Below are 21,202 nucleotides of genomic sequence, written 5' to 3'. Positions count from 1 at the left end.
CCTCCTCACCTCGCCCCTTATCTGTCGAGTCCCACAAGGTTCAGTCCTTGGGCCCCTGCTCTTCTCCATTTACACCTTTGGCCTGGGACAGCTCATAGAATCTCATGGCTTTCAGTATCATCTCTATGATGATGACACACAGATCTACATCTATGGACCAGATATCACCTCCCTACTAACCAGAATCCCTCAATGTCTATCCACTATTTCATCCTTCTCCGCTAGATTTCTGAAACTTAACATGGACAAAACAGAATTCATCATCTTTCCCCCATCTCACGTGACCCCCCCCCCCATCCCCAACGAACCTATCCATTACAGTAAATGGCTGCCCACTCTCCCCAGTCCCACAAGCTCGCTGCCTCGGGGTAATCCTTGACACTGATCTCTCCTTCAAACCACATATCCAAGCCCTTGCCACTTCCTGCCGACTTCAACTCAAAAATATTTCACGAATCCGTTCATTCCTCAACCAAGAATCTGCAAAAACCCTAGTCCATGCCCTCATCTCTCACCTTGACTACTGCAACCTCCTGCTCTGTGGCCTACCCTCTAACACTCTCGCACCCCTCCAATCTATTGCAAACTCTGCTGCCCGACTAATCCACCTGTCCCCCCCGCTATTCCCCGGCCTCTCCCCTCTGTCAATCCCTTCACTGGCTCCCCATTGCCCAGAGACTCCAGTACAAAGCCATCCACAACCTGTCTCCTCCATACATCTGTGACCTCGTCTCCCGGTACTTACCTAGACGCATCCTCCGATCCTCACAAGATCTCCTTCTCTACTCCCCTCTTATCTCCTCTTCCCACAATCGTATACAAGATTTCTCTCGCGTATCACCCCTACTCTGGAACCCTCTACCACAACACATCAGACTCTCGCCTACCATCGAAACCTTCAAAAAGAACCTGAAGACCCACCTCTTCCGACAAGCCTACAACCTGCAGTAACCACCGATTGACCAAACTGCTGCATGACCAGCTCTATGTTCACCTACTGTATTCTCACCCATCCCTTGTAGATTGTGAGCCTTCGGGCAGGGTCCTCACTCCTCCTGTACCAGTTATGACTTGTATTGTTTAAGATTATTGTACTTGTTTTCATTATGTATACCCCTCCTCACATGTAAAGCACCATGGAATAAATGGCGCTATAACAATAAATAATAATTATGGGTCCATTCTTTAGAAACATTCATTGTTTTGTATATAGCGGGGTTTAGTCAGATTCCCTGGGATTGAACTACTTCTCACCTTTACTTTCTCCCTTGACATAGCTAGCTTGACGGACAGAGATGAGACTTAAAGGGACACTGTCACCTGAATTTGGAGGGAACAATCTTCAGCCATGGAGGCGGGGTTTTTGGGTGTTTGATTCACCCTTTCCTTACCCGCTGGCTGCAATATTGGATTGAAGTTCATTCTCTGTCCTAGATAGTACACGCGTGCGCAAGGCAAGATTGCACTGTGTAGGCATGTACTACGGAGGACAGAGAATGAACTTCAATCCAATATTGCAGCCAGCATGCAGCCAGCGGGTAAGGAAAGGGTGAATCCAACACCCAAAAACCCCGCCTCCATGGCTGAAGATTGTTCCCTCCAAATTCAGGTGTCAGTGTCCCTTTAAGTGATCATCACCTTGGCATTTCTCCGTCGGCATGCACCCTAACTATAGTTGTCATCAAAATCCTCCTCATCTTTTGGGGACTGGGTCTCTGTTTATTCACCGGGTTGGAGCACACATTTTGGGACCACACGGAGTGATGGTGTTGGCTGGTACCTCATCCTGCAGGGGAGGTCCCAGGCGCTCCTCACTATCCATTCTGTGATTCTGTTTTCCAGGTGTTGTCTCTGTATACCCCTCATCCTGTGCGGGTTTCTATACTCATTTATCCACTGTTATTACTACACACAGTTTTTAAACTCTCCATATTTTGTTTGCACCATGCTTTGTTCACTGACTTTATGCCTCATGCGGTAAGCTTTGGGAGATGGTGCAGGGAAGGGGCTGCCCATTTGCTTTTCTTTCCCGTGGTCACTGCGGGGATTCTGGGGCGTGGCTTCCTTTGGGAGGATCTGTGAATAAGCTCCTGCCCTGGCATGACACACTGGAGGTCACTCGCGCCTTATTGTGACTATTGTGAATGGGCCGTGGGCGTGACCTTGTTATTACGCATGGTAAATTGGGAGTGGTCATGTGGAGGAGTGGGCGCGGTCTCTGGGTGACTCGTCGGGGGTCGCCCAGTGTATAAAACCTGATTGATAGATGAGTGGGCGCGGTTGTATGATTTTGATGAGGCTGACGGAATGTGCAATAGTTTGTGGCCCCACGTGGTGAAATTTGGCAGTGGGGTTCTTTAGTCCTGTGCTCTGGAGATGTAGCTTGTGACAACAGTACTTACCAGGTTTGCGAGATCTCTTGGTACACCAAACACAGAGCATTTATAAGGTATATAAGTGTGTAATGCCTGGCGGTCCCACTTTGAGCACTTGGTGGTGTATTTGGGAAAAAAAGCTATTTTCTGGTAATGAATTTCTCTGTTACTAAAACAATGATTATTCTTAAAAGGTGCAAATGCATAATAATGTGGTGTTAGGGCTAGCGGAACGCACCAAATAATAAGATAGGTAGAATAAGGTGCATTCGCAGCCCGGGGTCCACCGTGCAGAGATGGAACCTGCTGCCAAGTAATGATGGACTATATGGCGGTACAATGTGAATATACACACGGGTTAACTTCACCCAGTGTGAAGGAAGCGAACCCTGTTAAGTCACAGGGCCACGGTACCGCACACAAGAGCACAAGCAAGGAGTCTCCGAGCTCAGTCCTAAGACTTGGGATCTGTGTCTGTGTAGACTACTTGCGGTCGACACCGCAACTGGGGTGTCAGCGTAACCTAAATAATAACTAAAGAATGCACGAAAGTGCATGCGGTGCCTCACTGGCGGACGCCACTAACCACCCAGGCTTGGGTCAGGAAAGCACTGTGAAAGCGCACGGCGCCGCACTGGCGGACACAGCAACTAGACGCTGTATTGGTGTGTAACATGCTGTTGGATAAGTCGGGCGCTAGACAGCAATCATCCACCTTCCGCGAACAGTCCTCTAATAGGGAGGGTTTTTTAAACAACGACTTTCATAGCACACACACGTTTACAAATGTACACTAGCGCATGGCTGCGCGGTCATGCGAAGCTTATATAGCTGCAGCACGTTCAGGACCTTCCAATAAAGGACCAATGGGAAGCTGCCACAGAAGTTTAGCACCTTCAAGACCTTCCTGGAGGACCAATGGGAACCGCTGCAGCATCTCAGCATGTGACCCTCGATCTCCAATGGGAGATCTCACCCCGGGCATGCTCAGAAGGGAAAAAGCAGGACTTAGTCCCAAAAGCGTCTGCTCGCCGCTGCCCAGCACTGGCTTCAATGGCAGAAGCTGGAAAAGCAGCAGTAACCCTATGCCATGATTAAGGGAGCTTAGTCTCCAGAAACGCGTTGAGATTCTTACCCATATGGTTCGTGCTGAAGTCTGTATCCTCTATGCTTAAAGTTTGTGAATAAAGAAAACTCTTTTTTACGGATTCAGTAAAGCTGGACATTCTCTTCTTGTTAGTAACCCTATGCACAGAGTGAGACTGAGCAAGACGCTGGAACCGACGTCTCCGCTGAGCAGACTCCACTGCGGCTGGAGAAGAATGGGAGACCGCAGCAGAGATGGTTCCAGATTCCCCCTGTGCAGAGGCGGGAACTCGACACCTAACATGTGGTATAGCCTAATGGGGATTACTTTGCACTGTCACTTTAAAACTCAAGGGTAAATGTTGCAAGGAATTTTTTTTTCCCCAGTGATAAAAGAATTTTCATGAACATTTATGGATGCTTGTGTAGCAGTAGAATTGATTGATCTTGTCTGGATACCTGTGGTTCCCTTCGCTTATCTCTATTGTGATATTTTGCTCTGGTTTTAAGGCACTTATTTTAATTGTGTGTATTGTTTATATGTGAATAAAGGTTTCTTTTTAAATTAACAACACTTCGTGATTAAGTATAGTTTAATAACTCTACAGTCAGTATGTGAATATCAAGTTTGGAGTGTTGCCCATCCTCCGTTTAAGGAAATGGGCTGGTGCGTTATGTTTATCATCTTATTCACATGTAGGATCTAAATTTTAGCATAAATATATAAGGTGCAAAAAAGGTGATTAATTCTACTAAAAAGCATGCTTAATATGCCTGTTGACCCTATAAAGTGCTAAATATATATAAAGTGCTTTCAACTGTGTCCACATATAACATGCACATAATCTTCAATATCAAATTAAAACAACCAGTGTTGCAAAAATAAAGTGCACATATATTTTCAAATACGAAGCTTACATGTGAGTAGCGTCTGATGCAGGTGCTCCTGCCGCCCCAACGCACGTTTCGTGATAGTCACTTCCTCAGGAGGAGTGTGTTGGGGAGTTAGGTAAGTATATTTATAAGCCGGTTTAGCCAATAGCACAAAAAAGACACATGTATGTTGTTACGACGGCCAGAGAAAGCGAAATAAAAAAGCCGGAGGACGTCCATAAGTGGCGCATGCGCAGTGATCCCCAACGTGATAAATGACTCTTTCCGCTTACGGTCCGGTGGAACACAAGCCCAGGCACATCGCTAGATGCGACAGCACATGCGCAAACCCCAAAATGGACCGCTCACAGAAAAGCCCACTGGAGAACCACCGCACAAGCGTCTAGGACCATCAAGGAAAAAACGAAAACATTAGTGAGCATAAGAAAAGGAATGTGACAAATGCTGGGTGAGTGAGAGTGAATGGACAAAGGAATGAATGTTGATGAAGTGCAACTGTGAAATAAATGACATATGCCGAAGCTTCATAACGTGCCATGAATAACAGTGCACATTGTGCATAAAAACAGAAAAGGATAATAGAAAATAACTAATAAATATGTAAATGCAATAAGAGAGAAAACTCTAACATCACTATGAACAAATACATAGGCGTCTTTGCATATTGATATGTTTCACTATTAAATAATGAATGATCGTATATAGATACATTAATACATATTAATAGAAAAAATACCAACTCATATTGCTCATAAATATATTTTCTCTCCCAATAAAGAATATATAGTCCATAAAATTTAAAAAGGGGTTCAAAAAAATCACAAAAATATAGCTCAATACTAATGAAACTCTATTTAATGTCCATAATAATATTCTGTTGGATAAGACAGACTAAAGACGACTCCCCAAATTCCAATAGCCACTTCAATGGGATCCAGACCGTCAAGACATCAAAAAATTAAATAACAAGCTGTAAACAGACAAAAACTGTTTAACACATAAAGACAAAAAACACACATGATCAATTAATACTTTGATAATTAAAATAGGTTTATTTATATTAATAAAAAAAAACCACCCCTAAAGACTGTTGCCAATAGATACCAATGGAATTCAAATATAAAAGAAAACTTACAAAAAGGCTCCAAAGCCAAACCCCTCATTTAAGCCTAAAGGACTCACAGTATTAAGTCTGTAGATCCATCGGCTCTCAAGTCTGGATAGATTTCTAAATAGATCACCCCCTCTTTGTCCTAATGATAATTGATCAATGACTCTAAAAATAAAGCTTACTTGCATCCAAGCGATGACATTGTTGGAAATGTTTTGGCAATGTCTTCAAAGATTCGTCTTCTTTTGCTGCTTTTGCCTTCTCGATATCCCTCACATGCTCTCTCAGGCCGGTTTCACATGTCAGTGGCTCCGGTACGTGAAGTGACAGTTTCCTCACGTACCGGAGACACTGACACACGTAGACACATTGAAATCAATGCATCTGTGCAGATGACATTGATTTTTTGCGGACCGTATCTCCGTGTGCCAAACACGGAGACAGGTCAGTGTTCGTGGGAGCGCACGGATTACACGGACCTATTAAAGTATGTCCACGTAGTATATTGCACAGGCCACGTAGTATATTGCCCAGCTATGTAGGATATTGCCCAGCTACGTAGTATATTGCCCAGCCACGTAGTATACAGCACAGATCCACGTAGTATATTGCCCAGCCACGTATGTAACAGCTTAAAAAAATAAAAAAGAAACAGATTCTCACCTTCTGAGGGCCCCTTGTAGTCCTGAGTGTCCCTTGTAGTCCTGTCGCCTGTTATTTTCTATTATCCTTTTCTGTTTTTATGCACAATGTGCACTGTTATTCATGGCACGTTATGAAGCTTCGGCATATGTCATTTATTTCACAGTTGCGCTTCATCAACATTCATTCCTTTGTCCATTCACTCTCACTCACCCAGCATTTGTCACATTCCTTTTCTTATGCTCACTAATGTTTTAGTTTTTTTCCTCGATGGTCCTAGATGCTTGCGCGGTGGTTCTCCTGTGGGCTTTTCCGTGAGCGGTCCATTTGGGGGTTTGCGCATACGCTGTCGCATCTAGCGACGTGCCTGGGCTTGCGTTCCACCAGACCGTAAGCGGAAATAGTCATTTATCACATTGGGGATCACTGCGCATGCGCCACTTATGGACATCCTCTGGCTTTTTTATTTCGCTTTCTCTGGCCGTCGTAACAACATACACGTGTCTTTTTTGTGCTATTGGCTAAACCGGCTTATAAATATACTTACCTAACTCCCCAACACACTCCTCCTGAGGAAGTGACTATCACAAAACGTGCGTTGGGGCGGCAGGAGCACCTGCATCAGGCGCTACTCACATGTAAGCTTCTTATTTGAAAATATATGTGCACTTTATTTTTGCAACAATGGTTGTTTTAATTTGATATTGAAGATTGTGTGCATGTTATATGTGGACACAGTTGGAAGCACTTTATATATATATTTAGCACTTTATAGGGTCAACAGGCATATTTAGCATGCTTTTTAGTAGAATTAAGCACCTTTTTTTTTTTTTTTTTTTTTTTGCACCTTTATATATTTATGCTAAATTTAGATCCTACATGTGAATAAGATGAATTAAAGGGCTCCTTAAACTGTTTATTTCTGGTTTTTCGCAGCCTCTAATGTGGCATTTTTGTATATGGTTGTTTGAAAAAAAAATTTTTTTAAATATGGTGAATAAAGATTTATGTAAATTTTATATATTTAGTACTTGGGCTCCGTTTTTTCTTTGTTATTTAAAGAGATTGGAAGTGCAGAGAAAAGCTATGCCCAAAGTGGGCAAACCCAACTATATGAAAAAAATAGTCTGCCATTCAACTTCAGGACGTACATGCCATTTCTATTCATGGTAAATGTTGGGCTTCGGATGTCCGCTTTATATAAGCTGTTACGTCCATTTTTTCTGTTTGAATGTAGGGTTTCGTTTCTCTGGTTGACTACGCCCTGACTGTCTGTTTTTATATCAAAGCAGAATAGTTTGTCTTTCATAAACTTTACAGTTCCAAAATGAATCTGCCCTTTCTCAGTCCAAATGAGTAACAAGATAGTCTCTTCTCTGGGTAAGGCAAAGTAAATCAAAACTCTTACCAAGTTGGTATTACCATGAACGATCACCATGAATATTAACCACCATGAACTATCTTTCTCCAGTTCTAAGACCACACACACTGCTGATATAACCCAGCTGCCCATTAGACCTGTAAAAACCCAGACTGGAGCATGGAAGCAGCACTTCCCACCCAGCTTCTCCAGATTGCTCCTAAATCTTATACTCAAAAAAAAAAAAAAATTGCATCAGTAAACTTGCTACTGGGGTGCCTTCTCCTGGGACTCATATCACCGATGCCAGCCACGTCTGACAGAATCAGCTGTGGAGGATATCCACTAATAAAACATAACTTTTAATATTAAATGCTAAAAACTGCACATCCAACAGGACACAAACGAAAAAAACATACAAAGTGCTCAGGTGAACCAGTGCTCAATAAAAAAAGAATGGTTGGATCTCACCCAAGCTGCCGGACACTGTATACTTCCGTACGACACAGTAGAGATCCAATTAGATGAGGAGGGGCAGGGCTGAAGTAGTATGTCTACCCTGTAACCCCTCTGTAACTCCTGTCCTGACAAGGACAGGCCCCAAATGGACCTTGCTCTAAGGGACCAGCCCACCCAATATGTGTAAAGGCAGAGTCCCAAAACCTCTTGAAACGTAGAATCTTCCTCCCTACGCGTTTCAACTCCGGTCATGGAGAATCATCAGGGGAGTCATATGGAAAAAAGTGCCAACGGGCACAGAGATGTAAGTCCGTCTAAATTGTGGGGCCTGCAGTGGCTACCAGAGACTGTGGACACAGACGGTCATCTCCAGCGTGGGTTACCTAGCCACTGCAGGCCCCACAATTTAGACGGACTTACATCTCTGTGCCCGTTGGCACTTTTTTCCATATGACTCCCCTGATGATTCTCCATGACCGGAGTTGAAACGCGTAGGGAGGAAGATTCTACGTTTCAAGAGGTTTTGGGACTCTGCCTTTACACATATTGGGTGGGCTGGTCCCTTAGAGCAAGGTCCATTTGGGGCCTGTCCTTGTCAGGACAGGAGTTACAGAGGGGTTACAGGGTAGACATACTACTTCAGCCCTGCCCCTCCTCATCTAATTGGATCTCTACTGTGTCGTACGGAAGTATACAGTGTCCGGCAGCTTGGGTGAGATCCAACCATTCTTTTTTATTGAGCACTGGTTCACCTGAGCACTTTGTATGTTTTTTTCGTTTGTGTCCTGTTGGATGTGCAGTTTTTAGCATTTAATATTAAAAGTTATGTTTTATTAGTGGATATCCTCCACAGCTGATTCTGTCTTGAGCCAGGGGGTATATATATGGTGTGTTTTTTGCACACTATTGCTTTTTCTGCCAGCCACGTCTGACTCACACCTGCCATCCAGGACCTTACCTCCCAGGAGAAGGCACACCGTATGTATGTCTTTTTTTAAATTTTTTTTAAAATTGCCAGTTAACCCCTTAACGACTGCCAATACTCCTTTTAACAGGGGCCCTGACCCCCTACCCCCCCCCTGAGTCGGAATTTCTCCACCGTCTCGGCTACCGGGGGTAGCTGAGACCCCAGAGAACATGATTCATGTTGGTCTTTACCTACCCCAGTGTTGCGATCACCGTTAATGGAAAATGGGGACTGCCAAAAGTCAGATTTCCCATGTTGTCCCTACATCCCCCCCCCCCCCCATGAAGTCTCTCAGCCAGCGGGATCTTCCTCCAGGAAGAAAATGGTGGGCGCACGCGCAGGTACATCAAACCCCCCTTTTATCACCCCCTTAGTTAAAGAAAAAAAAAAGATTTCCGTTAGGGATGGGTTGGGGCTGGGGTTAGTATTGGGGGGTGGTTCCACTGTTTGGAGACCCGCCCCCTCCCCCCCCCCCCCCCTAAACATGTCATGGCACCACATTGGTCCCAGCCAATTTTGCATTAAACGGTGCTCCCTCCCTTCCGAGCCCCGCCATGTGCCCAAACAGTGGCTTTCCTCCACATATGGGGTATTGGTGTACTCAAGAGAAATTGCACAACAAATTTTGTGGTCTATTTTCTTCTGACACACTTGTGAAAAAAAAAAATTTTGGTTAACCCCTTTCTGCCAATGGACGTACTATTCCGTCCATGTGAGGTGGGCCCTACTTCCCAAGGACGGAATAGTACGTCCAGCGCGATCGGCCGCGCTCACGGGGGGAGCGCGGCCGGGTGTCAGCTGCCTATCGCAGCTGACATCCGGCACTATGTGCCAGGAGCGGTCACGGACCGCCCCCGGCACATTAACCCCCGGCACACCGTGATCAAACATGATCGCGGTGCAGGGAAGCATCGCGCAGGGAGGGGGCTCCCTGCGGGCTTCCCTGAGACCCCCGCAGCAACGCGATGTGATCGCGTTGCTGCGAGGGTCTCCCTGCCTCCCTGCTCCAGGCCCGGATCCAAGATAGCCGCGGCATCCGGGTCCTGCAGGGAGGGAGGTGGCTTCACAGAGCCTGCACTGCTCTCAGACAGATCGGTGATCTGACAGAGTGCTGTGCAAACTGTCAGATGACCGATCTGTGATGTCCCCCCCACTGGGACAAAGTAAAAAAAAAAAAAAATTATTCCCATAAATTAGTTTTTATCTAAAAAAAAAAAAAAAAAAAAAAGTACACATTTTAGTATCGCCACGTCCGTAACGACCCAACCTATAAAACTGTCCCACTAGTTAACCCCTTCAGTAAACACCGTAAGAAAAAGAGGCAAAAAAACCGCTTTATCATACCGCCGAACAAAAAGTGGAGTAACACGCGATCAAAAAGACATATAAATAACCATGGTACCGCTGAAAGCGTCATCTTGTCGCGCAAAAAACGAGCCGCCATACAGCATCATCAGCAAAAAAATAAAAAAGTTATAGTCCTCAGAATAAAGCGATGCAAAAATAATTATTTTTTCTATAAAATAGTTTTTATCGTATAAAAGCGCCAAAACATAAAAAATTATATAAATGAGGTATCGCTGTAATCGTACTGACCCGAAGAATAAAACTGCTTCATCAATTTTACCAAACGCGGAACGGTATAAACGCCTCCCCCAAAAGAAATTCATCATGAATAGCTGGTTTTTGGTCATTCTGCCTCACAAAAATCGGAATAAAAAGCAATCAAAAACTGTCACGTGTCAGAAAATGTTACCAATAAAAACGTCAACTCGTCCTGCAAAAAACAAGACCTCATATGACTCTGTGGACCAAAATATGGAAAAATTATAGCTCTCAAAATGTGGTAACGCAAAAAATATTTTTTGCAATAAAAAGCGTCTTTCAGTGTGTGACAGCTGCCAATCATAAAAATCCGCTAAAAAAACCACTATAAAAGTAAATCAACCCCCCTTCATCACCCCCTTAGTTAGGGAAAAATTAAATTTAAATTTAAAAAATGTATTTATTTCCATTTTCCCGTTAGGGTTGGGGCTAGGGTTGGGGCTAGGGTTGGGGCTAGGGTTAGGGTTGGGGCTAGGGTTGGGGCTAGGGTTAGGGTTAGGGCTAGGGTTGAGGTTAGGGCTAGGGTTGGGGCTAAAGTTAGGGTTAGGGTTTGGATTAAATTTACGGTTGGAATTAGGGTTAGGAGTGTGTTTTGGATTAGGGTTTCAGTTATTATTGGGGGGTTTCCACTGTTTAGGCACATCAGGGGCTCTCCAAACGCGACATGGCGTCCGATATCAATTCCAGCCAATTCTGCGTTGAAAAAGTAAAACCGTGCTCCTTCCCTTCCGAGCTCTCCCGTGTGCCCAAACAGGGGTTTACCCCAACATATGGGGTATCGGCGTACTCAGGACAAATTGGACAACAACTTTTGGGGTTCAATTTCTCCTGTTACCCTTGGGAAAATACAAAACTGGGGGCTAAAAAGAATTTTTGTGGGAAAGAAAAGGATTTTTTATTTTCACGGCTCTGCGTTAAACTGTAGTGAAACACTTGGGGGTTCAAAGTTCTCACAACACATCTAGATAAGTTCTTTGGGGGGTCTAGTTTCCAATATGGGGTCACTTGTGGGGGGTTTCTACTGTTTAGGTACATTAGGGGCTCTGCAAACGCAATGTGATGCCTGCAGACCAATCCATCTAAGCCTGCATTCCAAATGATGCTCTTTCCCTTCCGAGCTCTGCCATGCACTCAAACGGTGGTTCCCCCCCACATATCGGGTATCAGCGTACTCGGGACAAATTGGACAACAATATTTAGGGTCCAATTTCTCCTGTTACCCTCGGGAAAATACAAAACTGGGGGCTAAAAAATTATTTTTGTGGGAAAAAATTTTTGTTTTATTTTTACAGCTCTGCATTATAAACTTCTGTGAAGCCCTTGGTGGGTCAAAGTGCTCACCACACCTCTAGATAAGTTCCTTAGGGGGTCTACTTTCCAAAATGGTGTCACTTGTGGGGGGTTTCAATGGTTAGGCACATCAGTGGCTCTCCAAACGCAACATGGCGTCCCATCTCAATTCCAGTCAAATGGCGCTCCTTCACTTCCGAGCTCTGTCATGCGCCCAAACAGTGGTTTACCCCCAGATGTGGGGTATCGGCGTACTCAGGACAAATTGTACAACAACGTTTGGGGTCCATTTTCTCCTGTTACCCTTGGTAAAATAAAACAAATTGGAGCTGATATAAATTTTTTGTGAAAAAGTTAAATGTTCATTTTTATTTAAACATTCCCCAAATTCCTGTGAAATACCTGAAGGGTTAATAAACTCCTTGAATGTGGTTTTGAGCACCTTGAGGGGTGCAGTTTTTAGAATGGTGTCACACTTGGGTATTTTCTATCATATAGACCCCTCAAAATGACTTCAAATGAGATGTGGTCCCTAAAAAAAAAAGAAAAATGGTGTTGTAAAAATGAGAAATTGCTGGTCAACTTTTAACCCTTATAACTCCCTAACAAAAAAAATGTTTGGTTCCAAAATTGTGCTGATGTAAAGTAGACATGTGGGAAATGTTACTTATTAAGTATTTTGTGTGACATATCTCTGTGATTTAATTGCATAAAAATTCAAAGTTGGAAAATTGCGAAATTTTCAAAATTTTCGCCAAATTTCCGTTTTTTTCCCACAAATAAACGCAGGTAATATCAAAGAAATTTTACCACTATCATGAAGTACAATATGTCACGCGAAAACAATGTCAGAATCACCGGGATCCGTTGAAGTGTTCCAGAGTTACAACCTCATAAAGGGACAGTGGTCAGAATTGTAAAAATTGGCCCGGTCCATAACGTGCAAACCACCCTTGGGGGTAAAAGGGTTAAAAGTAATTTTTTTTTTTTCCTAAAAAAGTAGTGTTAATTTTTTTTTCCTTTACTTTAGCTCTCACCCTTGAGGGGTGCAGTTTTTTTTATAATGGGGTCAGTTTTGGATATTTTCTGCTATATTGACCCCTCCTACCCCCCCCCCCTCCCAAACTCGCTTAAAATGTGAGGTGGTCCCTAAAATAAAATGATTGAAAAATGAGAAATCGCTGGTCAAGTTTTAACCCTTATAATGTCCTAACAAAAACTAGCTTCCAAAATTGTACCGATGTAAAGTAGACATGTGGGAAATGTTTGTTGACTACCGGTATTTTGTGTGACTCTGATTTAAGGGTACAAAAATTAAAGGTTTGAAAATTGCAGAATTTTCAAAGTTTTTGCCAAATTTCCGTTTTTTCATAAATAAATTAGTTTTATTGGATACATTTTACCACTAACATGAAGTACAATGTCACGAAAAAGCAAACTCTGAATCAGTGGGATACGTTGAAGCGTTCTAGAGCTATAACTACATTGTTACTGGTCAGAATTATAAAAATTGGCCTAGTCATGAAGAATATAATCAAAAGTTAATTTCAGTTCTCCATTACAAAAAGTGAGCAGGAAAGAAAAAATAATTATTTTTTGAGCAGTGTATATGCCCCAGGCCAGTGTCTCCAGTGATATATATGCCCTAGCCGAGTGTCTCCAGTGATGTATATGCCCCATAAACCAACCTGTCAATCAGTTTTACAAGCAATGCTACAGATTGCTTGGAAAACGCTACGGATCTGTCAAAAAAAATGGATCCGGTGCATCTTTTTTTTACAATCTGCACAGGATCCGTCTTTTCAACATTTTGACGGATTGTGACTGATAGTTAAAAAAAATGGAACTGTGAAAGAGGACTTACTGAGATAATGACACTTGAGCTTTCATTCTCTGTAAATTAGAATACTTTTTAGCACCAGCTTGAAAAATTATTTTAAGATCCGAAATGTTGAGCTACTGAAATGTATGTTCCTCAAAATGCATTCAATACTTGGTCACGGCTCCTTTGGCATCAATTACTGCATAAATGCAGCGTGGCATGGAAGCAATCAGCCTGTGGCACTGAGGTGGTACGGAAGCCCATGTTACTTTGATAGCAGCCTTCAACTCATCTGCATTGTTGGGTCTGATGTCTCATCTTCCTCTTGACTGTGGGGTTAAGGTCAAGCGAGTTTGTTGGCCAATCGAGCACAGTGATACTACTGTTTTTAAACCAGGTATTGGTACTTTTGGCAGTGTGGACATGTGCCAAGTCAAAAGAGCTTTTCGGCAGAGAGAAGCATGAAGTGCTCTAAAATTTACTGGTAGACGGCTGTGCTGACTTTTTGGTCTTGATTTTAAAAAAAACAAAAAAAAAAAAACTGTGGACCTACACCAGATGACATGGTTCCCCAAACCATCACAGATTGTGGAAACTTCACACTAGACCTCAAGCAGCTTGGATTGTGTCTCTCCACTCTTCCTCCAGACTCTGGGAGCTTGACTTCCAAATGAAATGCAAAATTTACTTTCATCTGAAAACACTTTTGCCCACAGTCCAGTTTGTTTTCTCCTTGGCCCAGGTAAGACTCTTCTGGCGCTGTCTATTGGTCATGAGTGGCTTGACGCAAGGAATATAACACTTGTATCCCATGTCCTGGATATGTCTGTGTGGTGGCTCTTGAAGCAATGATTCCAGCAGCAGCCCATTCCTTTGTGAGTCTCCCCCAAAATTTTTGAATGACCTTTTTCTTAACAATCCTTTAAAAGCCTGCGGTTTTTCTGGCTGCTTGTGCACCTTTTTCTACCACAATTTTTCCTTCCACTCAACTTTCCATTAATATGCTTGGATACAGCACTCTGTGAACATCCAGCTTATTTAGCAATGTCCTTTTGTGGCTTACCCTCCTTGTGGAGTGTGTCAGTGACTGCCTTTTGGACATCTGTCAAGTCAGCAGTCTTCCCCATGATTGTGGAGCCCATTGAAACAGACTAAGGAACCTTTTTAAATGCTTATTAACCCTTTGCAGGTAAAGTTAATTATTCTAATTTACTGAGATATTGACTTTTGTGTTTTCTTTGGCTGTAAGCCATAATCCTCAACATTAACAGAAATAAACACTTGATATAGATCACTCTGTTTGTAACGACTCTATATAATGAGTTTCACTTTTTGTATTGAAGAACTAAAATTAACTTTTTGATATTCTAATTTTGTGAGAAGCATCTGTATCTGGTCCTGTCTGTGAGATCTCAGCCATACATGTTTTTACTCTTTAAAGCTGTGGCATATTGGAGAAAAACATACTTTGAATCATCGCTGGTGATCAATCCACGCTATTGACTAGTCAATCAGGGTGTCCTGAGTGACTAACAAGCCTGTGCCTAACCGAGCCACTGTGCAGCTCGGTCCCTGGTGGTTGTTTTTTTTTATTTATTTATTTTTTTATGAAAGACAGCAGGTTTTCAGAGAAAAACTTACATGGCTAAGATTGTACCGCCAAGAGCTGACATATGCTGCCCACAGTTTGTGCAACATGTATCAGCTGATGGGTTCCTTTTAAGTGCAGATTTTGAGTAAAATGAATTTGTTTCTAGAATTCATGAAATGAAATTCATTAAAGGTTTGAAACTAACACTCACTTTCAAATCTGCCCTCACCTCTGCTAAACAGGCCTACTTCACAACCCTTGGATCTTCCCTATCCTACAACCCCAAACAGTTATTCAAAAGTTTTAACTCCCTCCTCTGCCCACCACTGCCCACTCCAACCTCCCTCTTCTCTGCTGAGGACTTTGCCACACAATTTAAAAATAAGTTCAATCAAACAAGGCAAATCTTCATTGCTCAACCACCACAACCCCTTTGTATACCAGACCAATACCCTTCCCCCATAACCTCTCTCTCCAACATCACTGAAGGGGAGCTTAATTGTCTCTCCTCCAAATCACACCTCACCACTTGTGCATTAGACCCCATCCCACCTCGTCCCCAACCTCACTACCACACTTATCCCATCCCTAGCCCATTTCTTCAACCTGTCACTAACTTCTGGTACCTTCGCTTCTGCTTTCAAACATGCCACAATCATGCCTATTCTTAAAAAGCCAACCCTCAACCAAACTTTTATGTTTCAGCTATCTCCCATTCACTTCCAAACTCCTTGAGCAGCACGCCCACACTGAACTTTCAGTCCATCTTTCATCTAACTTGCTCTTTGACATTCTACAATCTGGTTTTGTCCCCATCATTCCACTGAGACTGCCCTGACAAAATTACTCAGACCTACTTGCAGCCAAAGCTAATGGACAATACTGTATACTCCTTCTAGATCTGTCCTCTGCTTTCGACACAGTTGACCACTGCCTCCTACTACAGATCGTCTCTACCTTTGGCATCAAAGACTTCGCCCTATCCTTGATCTCCTCATACCTTTCCAACCGCACATTCAGTGTCTCCCACACTACCTCCTCATCCCACGTTCTCTCTGTTGGAGTCCCTCAAGACTCTGTTCTAGGACCCCTACTCTTCTCAATCTATACACATGGCCTGGGACAACTCCTAAAGTCCCATAGATTCCAGTACCACATTTATATTGATGATATTCAGATCTACCTCTCTGGACAAGATGTCACCGCTCTGCTGTACAGAATCCCGGAGTGTCTATCAGCCATATCCTCCTTCTACTCTCACTTCCTCAAACTCAATGTGGACAAATCAGAAATCCTCATCTTTCCTCCTTCTCACAGCATTTCTCACAGTAAATGACATCAAGCTTTCCTCCGTACTGTAAGTATGCTGTCGCGGAGTAACCCTTGACTCTGCCCTGTCCTTCAAACTGCACATCCAAGCTCTTTCCACCTCCTGTCGCCGTCGCCTCCAGGTCAAAAATATTTACAGAATCTGTCCTTTCCTCAACTAAAATGCTTGTGCATGCCCTCATCTCCCTCCTCGACTACTGCAACATCCTTTTGTGTGGCCTCCCTGCCAACCCTCTCGCACCTCTCCAGTCCATCCTTAAGTCTGCTGCCTGACTAATTCATCTCTCTCCTCACTACTCCTCCGCTTCCCATCTTTGCAAATCTCTTCACTGGCTCCCAATCCCTCAGCATATCCAGTTCAAATTACTAATACTGACCTACAAAGCCATCCACAACCTGTCTTCTCTATATATCTCTGAACTAATCTCCCAATATCTTCCCTCGCGTAATCTTCAGTCCTCCCAAGACCTCCTTCTCTCTTCCACAATTATCCGCTCCTCACCTAATCGTCTCCTAAACTTCTCCCTAATATCCCCCTTCCTCTGCAATTCTGTACCTCAACACATCCGACTATCAACCACATTTGGATCCGTCAGACCGTATCTGAAAACCCTCCTCTTCATGAAAGCTTACAGCTGCTACCCACCAACATCGGGAGCTCCTGCAACCCCCAACCTGTCTCCTTCCCCACCATCCTGTAGAATATAAGCCTGCAAGGGCAGGGTCCTCTCCTCACTGTATCAGTCTGTCATGGTTAGTTTGCTTACTGTAAGTGATATCTGTAATTTGTATATAACCCCTTATATAGCACCATGGAATCAATGATGCTATAGAAATAATAATTCATGTTTTGTTTTTCTTTTTTTTTTTTAGGATTATTAATGTGGCTCCATCTCCAGCATAGAAAAGCTTCAGCAGAATAAATTATTTCTTCTGTCAAGAGTTTCGTTATTCATACAAGATTGGACAAAAGAATTTTTCTGCATTTATAAAAAAAAAAAAAGAGACTAAGAGAGATCTTCACAGACCTGGTTTTATTTCTGGATTTATACTGTTTATAAGTCCCAATCCTTCTGCTATTTTTTACCTACAGATTAATGCCAAGCAGTGTGGCGAAGATAAGGATCTAAAGGGGTTTTTCTCAAGACTGACATTATTCTCCTATCCATAGGGAATAACTTATGGCCCCCGAGCGATACTGAGAACTGAACTTTGCAGAATACCATCTGAATGGACCCGAGGGTGAGCAAGCGCATCTTGCTTACTATCATTCTCTATGGGATTGATGAAAATGGATAAGTGCTGTATATGGCTGTCTCCTGCGGTCCTATAGGCAGTGAATGATGTGGAGCTGCACATTTTCAACCTTTTTAATTCGGACGTGACTCTGTAGAGTCCCATTTTCGGTATTGCTGGGGATCCCAGAAGTCTGACTCGCGTTGAACATAATCCCCCTTTTCTATGGCTGAGGATAACTTTTAGGCTTGAAGAAAACCCCTTTTAAGGACAAATGGTGAAACATTTTGAGTATTTGTACTCGTGGTTTCGGTTGCCCTTCCATAGCCATCTTTGCTCCTACTTTAAGAGCAGGAAATGCAGTAGCTTAATTCAGCCCATTGTGGAATGTCCTCCATCTTAAAAACCTTTTGTTAATTCCAGGAGTCCAGTGCCTTCTGACTACAGGTTGTCTGCCTCTGCCATGAAAAAGACTACAGCATTTGAGCAAATATTGCCCTATTTACATCGCACGTTTTTACGCCATTTAACACATACACTCCAGGAAAACTCCCCAACAATAACGTTATTAGAGGCTGTGACATATGATTCATTTAATAGATGTGACTTGGTGTATCCAGTAAACTACTATCCTAGTCTATGGGGGTCGAATGCATCCATTTACTGAATCTGTCACCGCTCCGAAGCATGTTGTTTTCTTAATTATTTCAGTGCTATAGTCGTGGCACTAATGCAAGTTCCCTGACTCCATCATGAGTCTTTAGCTTTTTTCAGTGCTACTTTAGTCTCGTGCCAACATCATGTGACCACAGTTTCTGATGTGAGTCCGACGTAACGGTTGCAAGTTCTCAGGGACTTGCATGGAGTAGTAATCTAGAGACCGGGGACTTACCTTAGTGGCAGCACTTCAGTGGTATAAAAGCAAAATATCCTGGAGTGGTGCTTTAACGAAAGCCTCTTTAAACTTCATCATAGACTTGTATTGTAGACAGATGACATAGTATATGCTTTTTATTTTTTTTCTTATGGGATTCTATAAGATGTAATGGAGTAGTAGTCTATAGCCGGGGTGGGGAACCTCAGGCCATGGGCCGTTTTTGGTCCTCGATGACCTTTCATCCGGCCAGATGTTCTAAATATTTTAAATGGCACTTGGCACAAAAAAGGGTTCCCCACCCCTGGTCTATAGCCTCAGACATGTTTTTGCTTGTACTTTGCCATCTTTCACAGCAAACGTTCTAAATGTAGGCAAAAAGTGTGATGTGAACAGGGCAAATGTACATCTCATGTTGCCGTATCACCTGAAATTTCCAACTGCCCCTATATATGGTCTTGCATTTCCATTTATTGTGGTTTTTTTTTTTGCTTTCCCTCCTAATGCAACATTATCAGATTAGGCTCCTCTTTTGGCTAGGGTTGTAGGCATTGTAATACGGCTCCACAAAGCGAGACTGGTACTTTAAATATTTACACTGCATTTAGTGCGTCGCATACAGTGGTTGTTAGCTGGCACACTTGTTAGCGTAAATGCAGTAGGGATTTTATTTTTAATTGTGAATTTGTACATATATATATTTTTTTCTTTGTTAGTTTAGACCAAATTGCTGTTTGGTAATAAAAATACATTATCACAGTGACTGAATGTTGGCCAGATACAGCAAACCAATAAATAGTAGTGTCACAGGCATTTACAATAATCCAAAAGTATTTTTCTTTTTCTAACTACTCTTAAAGTGGAATGAAAGTTGTGTTTTTAAATTTTTTGCAATAGTTGCTTGTATTCATCCACCAATACATTCATATCAGTTGTTCAGCCCATACCTTGTTGAGTTCTGGTTAGGAAAGCTATGGCTGGTTCCGAAGTCACAGTCTACACTCAATTTTTCACAGACCTGAAGTTGGCACGAAATGTTCTCTAAGGAACAAAAGTCCCATTTTTTTTTTTCTCTGTTTTTTTTTACATGTCTTAAAAAAACTGATTCAATAAATCAACCTCAGTTTGTTATATATATATATATATATATATATATATATATATATATATATATATATATATATATATATGTATGTGTGTGTGTGTAATTTTTTTTTTTTTACAGCTTTTGTCAATCTTTATTTTTTATTTTGATTCATAATTGCCTGTTCACTGTGGATATACAAAATAAAAAAAAATATTTTAGTCCTTTGTTTTGTGTACATTACTCAATTCATGAATGACAATTGTTTGAACATCACTGGCACATGAACACGAGGTGAGGTGTATTTAATGCAAAATTGTATCTGTCCGTAAGAGAGCCAAAGAAATAATAATAATCTTTATTTGTATTTAGCGCTGACATATTCCGCAGCACTTTAGTTTTCAGACATTATCATCGCTGTCCCCGATGGGGTTGACAATCTAAATTCCCTATCAGTATCTCTTTGGAATGTGGGAGGAAACCGGAGAACCCAAAGGAAACCTACACAAACACGGGGAGAACATACAAACTCCTTGCAGATGTTGTCCTTGGTGGGATTTGACCCAGGACCCCAGTGCTGCAAGCTGCAGTGCTAACCACTGAACCACTGTGCTGCCCAAAAATGTTATACAAGCTGAAGAATCGTTTTGAATTACAGTAACTAATGACATTTAAATCATTTGGTCTTTAGACATCTGAGCCAATTACTTGGATATGAGGTTGCATTTACTTCCGCTCTGAAAGGGACAAGCTCAGCAGGGGTCTTTAGCCATTCAAAGCTATCCAGTGGTGTCTGGCACCAAGACATTAGCAATAGTGGTGAGCGAGTATACTCGTTGCTCGGGTTTTTCCGAGCATGCTCGGGTGGTCTCTTTCTTAGCGCTCGGAGATTTAGTTTTTGTCAACATAGCTGCATGATTTACAGCTGCTAGACAGACTGATTACACTAGCAGAGTGTAAATCATGCAGCTGCGTGGACAAAAACTAAATCTCCGAGCAGTAGCAAATACTCGGAAACAACCCAAGCATGCTCGGGGAGACCTGAACAACAATGCTATTAGCTCATCACTAATCAGCAGCTGATACTTAGTTCCTTGCGGTGTTACTTTAATAGAGCGGACTTGTCAATCCAGCACATCCCCCAGACACTCAATTAGATTGAGATTTGGGAAACTTGATGGGAAAGTCTCACTATTTTTTTTAAATCTTTGTAATTTTTTTCCTAAACCATTTCTAAGCAATCTTTGTAGCAATGCACATACTCATCAAGGACAGCTGTTGTGCCATTTGGGAGTACTATTGCCATTAAAGGGAATCTGTCACCTAATTTTTTGCATATAAGCTGCAGCCACCGCCATTTGGGGCTTATGTACAGCATTCTGTAATGCTGCAGATAAGCCCCCGATGTCACCTGAAAGATAAGAAAAACAAGTTAGATTGTAGTCACCCGGGGGGGGGGCGGTCCAGTCCGATGGGC

General features: G+C 42.6%; 1 protein-coding gene across 6 annotated transcripts in view; it reads left to right on the top strand.

The window, feature by feature from the left end:
• The window catches only part of MEAF6 (MYST/Esa1 associated factor 6), an 80,487-nt gene extending 60,709 nt beyond the window's left edge, over window positions 1-19,778 (top strand). For 4 of the 6 annotated variants that reach the window (XR_011319275.1, XR_011319276.1, XM_069756899.1 and 1 more), the window contains one exon: window positions 17,405-19,778. Coding sequence is in view for 4 of the 6 variants with exons in the window: in XM_069756899.1 (XP_069613000.1) it covers window positions 17,405-17,413 (9 nt within the window). In the remaining 2 variants the exon portion in view is untranslated. Of the gene's footprint in view, window positions 1-3,615; window positions 4,016-17,404 lie in introns of those variants that run through there. The other 2 variants (XM_069756900.1, XM_069756903.1) reach the window with 2 other exon arrangements.
• Window positions 19,779-21,202: the final 1,424 nt, after the last annotated feature.

The sequence above is a fragment of the Ranitomeya imitator genome, chromosome 3 (assembly GCF_032444005.1).
Source record: "Ranitomeya imitator isolate aRanImi1 chromosome 3, aRanImi1.pri, whole genome shotgun sequence".
Lineage (NCBI taxonomy): Eukaryota > Metazoa > Chordata > Amphibia > Anura > Dendrobatidae > Ranitomeya > Ranitomeya imitator.
Note: the sequence above shows the minus strand (reverse complement) of the source record. Positions and strands in the feature narration are given on the sequence as shown.